This window comes from Pezoporus flaviventris, unplaced genomic scaffold, assembly GCF_033815535.1.
Source record: "Pezoporus flaviventris isolate CSIRO_AGI_PZ_B2104156 unplaced genomic scaffold, CSIRO_AGI_Pfla_v1 ptg000007l, whole genome shotgun sequence".
In the NCBI taxonomy this organism is placed as follows: domain Eukaryota; kingdom Metazoa; phylum Chordata; class Aves; order Psittaciformes; family Psittacidae; genus Pezoporus; species Pezoporus flaviventris.
In genome coordinates this window covers 22,654,036-22,660,474 of record NW_026892555.1, presented here as the reverse complement: position 1 = coordinate 22,660,474, position 6,439 = coordinate 22,654,036, and the positions used below count along the sequence as shown (strand labels likewise).

The window sequence follows — 6,439 nt, the reverse complement described above, 5'->3', positions numbered from 1 at the left end:
ATAATCTCCCCACAGACTTTTAAGGAATATCAGTGATGCAGGTATTTCAGCAGCATTTTGTTTTACCGCATCAGGCTGTGATGTTCTGTAATAAATATTTCATCCAAGGATCACTGGATGGGAACAACTGAAGCAAGAAGATGAAGGTTAGTAAGAGAGTGATGAACACAGCTAAAAGCCTGTTTCCATTCTAATTTCTAACCCAGTATTGTATCATCTGGGCATATCAATTCAAAACTACAGATACAGTTTACTCCATATTTATGTAATTTTGCTTTTTCTAAATTGCTCTAGGTTTTGGTCACTGGGCTCTTGCATTTGGCAGACAAGCATGCATAACAAAGAAAAACATAAACATTGGGACTATCACACAAGACTCTGCATTTCACACAGAGGGCTATATGATAGGCTTTGAATTTTACATATAATTCCAAAAATCTGTTTCAAGTTAACACTACCATTAAACTGTGGAAGACTAAATGCGAGGTCTTCAGCCAGCAAAAGCCAGTATTTTCTCAATACAACTGAAATCCTTCTGCTTTTTAGCAGAGCCCAAATTCCATGTGTATCTCTAATGTCATTAACCTAACTACTTAAAACACTTGATACCAATCACTGTGAACAACAGCATGCCTTAAGTGATGAAGAAAATATATGGGAAGTTAATTAATGCTGTTGAAAGTACATCAGCATATCACTTTTGCCCTATAAAAGGATAAAAAAAATAAATCTCAAGAAACTGAATAAGATGGTCATTATGATTTATATGAAAACAGCCTTTAACAATGTATATGGCACAAAAAAGCTAGTGAAACACTTCCTGATTTTATGATTAAGGAATCACGTGTATTTTCCATTATTGTGCATCTAAACCCATACATATTACAGAATATTGCATTCTGTTGTCTCATGATGCACTATAACATCCAGCACTGGGCCAGTATTGTCGTCTCCAGGCAGAAGTGATGATGGAAATAAGCAACCCCTTTTTTAATTTAACTAGGCAACTAGCACCAACAGCTTTGTGTGTTTATTACCTACTCCTACAACTGCAGAGAACAGCTGTACTATGAAAAGAGTAAGAATCAAAAAGCTGGAATGAAGACTGCATACCACTAAGCTGATATGTAATGTATACGCTCATAGGAAAGATCCGAACATTAGCTTGTTAACATTTGCAAAGAACTCTTCCAAGTAGGTTTTATACTTTGACATGTTTATTTTACTTGGATGAATAGATTCAATGAACAAGCTGAAACAGTATTCCTCAGCCTCATATTTGCCTCCCTGTAGACTTCTATATCCAAATGTTTAAAAATATCAGAAATATGTGGATATTTGCATGAAGTAGTTCAATAGTTATTTCTTGTTCCATTCTTCTCTTTCAAGTCTTTCACGGATTACTTCTTTTAAGTATGGTTCAAGATAATGGTGATCCTGAAAAAGAAGAGAATATATTTAAACTTACTAAAGGTCCAGAAACATCTCAAGCCATTCCTACCGACTACTTGTCTCTCATTTGTCCTCCGATTTGACTAAAACCTAACCAAAAAATTAAAATCAAACATTACTTACTCTGATAAGGTAAATGTTGTATCTCTCAAGTCTGCAGTGACAAATTCGTTACCACAGCAACCACTAATTCCTAATGCCCCGCCAACATGAACAAGCAAAGCGATGCTTCCAGCTGTATCTTTAGAAACGATGTTCTTTTGGCAGATAACAAAATGTACAATATCCACTTCAGTTCTAAGTCCAACCGTAATATAATATACTCAAGGAACTAATTTTGAACTTAACTTCAAACAGTGCTATGTACTTGGATTTGATAGAACATTTCAACAGTGTTTAACGCTCATAAAGAAAATACTGCTTAAGGAACTACACAGACAGTTATTCAATGCAGCAGTTACCTAAATACCACAAGAAACAGTCCCTGCTTATATAGGGAAACATAATGCCCTTAGGCTATCCTATAGTCAAACATTTAGTGATAAGATTCCTCTCTGCCAGGTAATTTGGAGAAAGAGATGGACAACAATACAAAGTCTGTGAATCAATCACTACAAATAAAAATTTAATTACATCTGAAAAGAAAAGTGTAGTTTGTTTTCCAAATTACAAGATGACACTTATTTTAATGCAAGGTTTCTCTTTAAGTTATCATTCCTTGGCATCTTCATGAATAAAAGTTTTGGCTCAGGATTTTCTTAAAATTCAGAAATTAACCACAAAAGCAAGAGATCTTTCATAAGACTTTCAAAGCTAGTTAGAGTGTATTCCTTTATCTGATAGTTTAGAAGAAATGTTTTGTCTGAATACAAACAATGTTCAATGGCTCTGAGCTATAGTTTCCGTTTTTTTTTACAGAAAAATTCTGTAAAGTTATGTACACAAACCTCTTCATACTTCACCCACTGGTCTTTTGGGAGGATCTGATGTTTCAGGCTTAGATCAAGTGCTCGCTTTATACGAAACATTCTTTCATTGTAAAGATGTTCTGGGAGTCTCCTCACTGCTTCTTTTACATCATCATCTTCATACCATGTGTCATCTCTCATTAATCCTGTATCAATAAGATTTTATGGTATCACTGAAAAAATATTCTTACATAGGATTTAGGATTGACACAGATGTTTCTACGTGACATGGGAAAAATGCTTCCAATGCATAAAACCCAAACCAATCCAGAAGAGAACCACTAGTCACTCACAGAGAACAAACTCTAAACACTAGCTTTCACATACTTTATTTATTTGTTCTTAATCCTTTTCTGAAGGAGGAATAGGGAAAATGGGTATTTAATTCAATATGTTTCATAAGAGTATATATGCAGAACATATATAAAAACTTATGAACTTACGCTCATCTAATTTTATATCTGTATTTAAGGTGACTGTCTAGGAAAAGGGTTTAAGAGCTCTGAATCCATTACCATCAGTCAGCCACAGGTGTGACTAAAGAATAATTCTTCAGCACTGAAGTAAACTTCACTATGCATAATGACTGTATCTCCACTGACTATATTAAGTTACGGAAACCTGAAGCTAGATGTTTGTGCACGAGTCGGTTCCCTCCCACACTGCCCCAAACCAGAAGTTAAATCAGGGAGAAGCACCTAGTTTTCTAAACCAAGAACACCTCCACACTGTCTGCGGAACAAACGATTCCTGAAATTCAACCAACCCTGCTTTAAGTTTCAGTATTAACAACATAGAACAAAATGTTACTTCTGTAACATCTCAAGACTGATGCAGATTAAGGGAGTATACACCCACTGACTTGGGGTTAACAGCTTTGATCTCATGTGACTGAGTTGGCAACAGTCTCCCATTAAGCCAGAAATTTCCTCAAAGCTACATATTCTTGAATTCAGGTATGTAATTTATTTCAAAGGCACAGGGAGCATGGCTGCTAATTTAGTCACTACATTAAATGTGGTGTTTCTCCTCAGTTTCTATCATATTCCTAGAAAAGCAGCAAAAAGTATTAACACCCTAAAGAACTTTGGGCTTTGAGCAACCTAGTCTAATGGAAGGTGTCCTGCCCAAAGGCAGTCAGAACCAGATGATCTTTAAGGCCCCTTCCAACCCAAACCATTCTATGATTCTATGAACAATTTCAGCAGACAGATATAAAAAAGAGGGGCTAAGCACTGCATCTCCAAAGGAAAGACCTAGACTTACTCTTCCACAATTTCCTTGCATTTTTTTTCCTAACTTCCTCAGGGCAGTTATGTTACATTTCTTTAAAATATTTGCTCATATTGTGATCAGTAGTAAATTAAGGCCTCTGACTATTCAGATCCTCTTGTCACCCAAGGACAGTTCTACTGCATAAATAGTTGAAACAAACTTCGTAACTCTGAACAAACTGAAGACAGTATTGTCAAGGTAACCTCCTCTACTTAAGGAAACACTATTTTTACACCTACTTCATGACTGTGAAGGCCAGAGAGACACCAAGTGAATTTACGGTGATGCAAAGGGCAGAACTAACTAAATCCTTTTTTGCACTTTGGATACTTAGTATAAGTATTGCACACAGACTGACTGCTATCAGCGGGAACCTGTCCACCTTCAAGGGCAGACTTTGGGTTAGAAGATACTGGCCAGTGAAAGTGACTTGGTGGGAAGAGATAAATAATAAAGCTCTCAGGACCACTCTGTAAAAGTTTTTTTAACTGCTCCAGTTTAACCTTAGCTGTTGCAAGTTATTTCACTGAAAAGAACGGCAAACACACAAATAATAGAAAAGTCAATGATACATTACCAGGCACAATCATGACGACTAAAGCTATTGCTAACTTTTTCCCCACATAAGTAGCAGCTAATTTTGACCAAACAGACTTATGTAAGCTGCATGCACATACATCAGTTATGACCCATAACTTGTTTGAAGACTGTCAGTCTTGCAGACTTTTTAAAGCTCAGTGAAACACTTACCTAGTTTGTTGAATCCAGCTGCATTGTAATACCACTTGCGAAATTTGTCCATGAGGCGACCGCCTCCTGCGACTGAACGGGACCAGTATCAGTTGCAGAGCAAGATAAAATTCAACATTTAAACACTACTATGACAGCACACAAACAGTTGTTTGCCTCCTTCCCATGCACTCATCATAGAATCATAGAATGGTTAGGGTTGGAAAGGACCTTACGATCATCTAGTTCCAACCCCCTTGCCATGGGCAGGGACACCTCACACTAAACCATGTCACCCAAGGCCTTGTCCAACCTGGTCTTGAACACTGCCAGGGATGGAGCATTCACAACCTCCCTGGGCAACCCATTCCAGTGCCTCACCACCCTAACAGGAAAGAATTTCCTCCTTATATCCAATTTAAACTTCCCCTGTTTAAGTTTTAACCTGTTACCCCTTGTCCTGTCACTACAGTCCCTAATGAAGAGTCCTTCAATACTGCATCAAGTTTGACTTAGCCTCTCTGCTTTTCAGCATCCCTTAACTGATGCTGAACAGGCAGAATGAGCGCTTGTTACATACAGTAATTTGGCCTCTGTTTCACTAAATTTGAATATTAGACTGCTTTAAAACTTGCATCAATGCTAACAGTTTGGTGTCAAAGGCAGCAGTAACACTTTCAGACTGTGTAACTTTTACTTGAGCTAAAACCACGTTCTACGTACAGCAAAACCATCATGCTTTCCAAACAATTTATTGAAGTTCCACATCTCTCACTACAGATTAATGCAGTTTCAAAGGCAGTGTATTACTATGTTGTTAACCTTCTGCTCTCCTCTCCAGTTACTTAAATACTATTCCAGAGTTTCCTTTTTCAAAAGGCTGACAAAGTCAACTGGAAAGTCAACACTGAAACCTCAAAAAATTGCTTTAAAACTAAAAATAATAAAGCACACCACATGCAGAATATTCACCTTTCCTTAACGATGATCTTGGATAGCAAAGGTATTTTTACCTGTGATCAAGCAGTGTAGTACCAAATACCAACTCTGAAACTATATAACATGGGCCATGAATCCAGGGCAAACTGTTCTTCATGTCATCTCACTGTGACACCCCATAAAACCAGTGCTATGTGTGATACCAGTACATCATTTGCATACCCCCTCATCAGGCCTTATTCCTTCGTTTTTTAGGGCTTGAAAAGGAATAACATTAGACCATCTAAGCCTGGTGCCAGTACCTGGGTAGGCCAGCGCTGCCCCCGAACACCTTCTGCCCCCTGATCTCAAAAAAACCTCGGTTTCGGATCCAGGTTCCTCCGCTGAGGCCCAGACAGAGAGGCCGCCGCTCGGGAGGGACAGTGAGGAAACCCGACCGACAGAGCCCTGCCGGCGATACATCAGCTGCGGCACTTCCCCTGTCAAGGGCACACAGCGCACACAGCCCACCGGCTCCCCACCTTCCTATCACGGCCTGCCTCGCCTCCCAGCGCGGGACGGGACGGGACAGAACAAGCCCCACACCACAAACGCGGCAAGCACGGCCCCGCACGACCACCCCGGAAACCCTCCACCGCCTCACCCGACGCCCTCGCCGCCATGTTGACCTCGGCGCGGCCTACTGCCTTCTGGGTAATCCGCAGCGTTCCCGGGGCGCACCGGCCCCGCCAATGCCACCCCGGCTCTGGCGCATGCGCCCCGGCAGGGGGGAGGCAACGGGCGGGCTGGTGCCGGCAGGGGAGGATTGCAGGCTTTCCCAGCCAGCGTTTTCACACGGGCAGGCGGAGCGTCCCGGAGGACGGGGATGCTTCACGAGTCTCCGCCGTACGGCCCCTCCAGGTAGGGGCGTCTCGCTAGGCCGTCTGCTGCCGCAGGGCACCGGGCTGCTCTGAGGCACCACCCGCGGGCGCAGAGAGCAGCAAAGGGGAGGCCCTGGTGGACACGGTGAAGCGCATGATTCCTACAGCGGTTTTAGATAGCGGTTTCGGTGTTGGAGGATCGGTAATTAAGATTAG

The 6,439-nt window shown here is 40.9% G+C and overlaps 1 protein-coding gene across 1 annotated transcript; it reads right to left on the bottom strand.

Annotated features, from left to right (window-relative positions):
• Positions 1-1,195: 1,195 nt before the first annotated feature.
• On the bottom strand, positions 1,196-6,117 carry LOC133266641 (cytochrome b-c1 complex subunit 7). Its single transcript, XM_061448061.1, is given in 5 exon segments — positions 1,196-1,437; positions 2,400-2,566; positions 4,446-4,517; positions 6,007-6,078; positions 6,081-6,117. Coding segments are annotated over 5 exon segments (426 nt in total). The 3' UTR covers positions 1,196-1,359.
• Between the last annotated feature and the right edge of the window lie 322 nt (positions 6,118-6,439).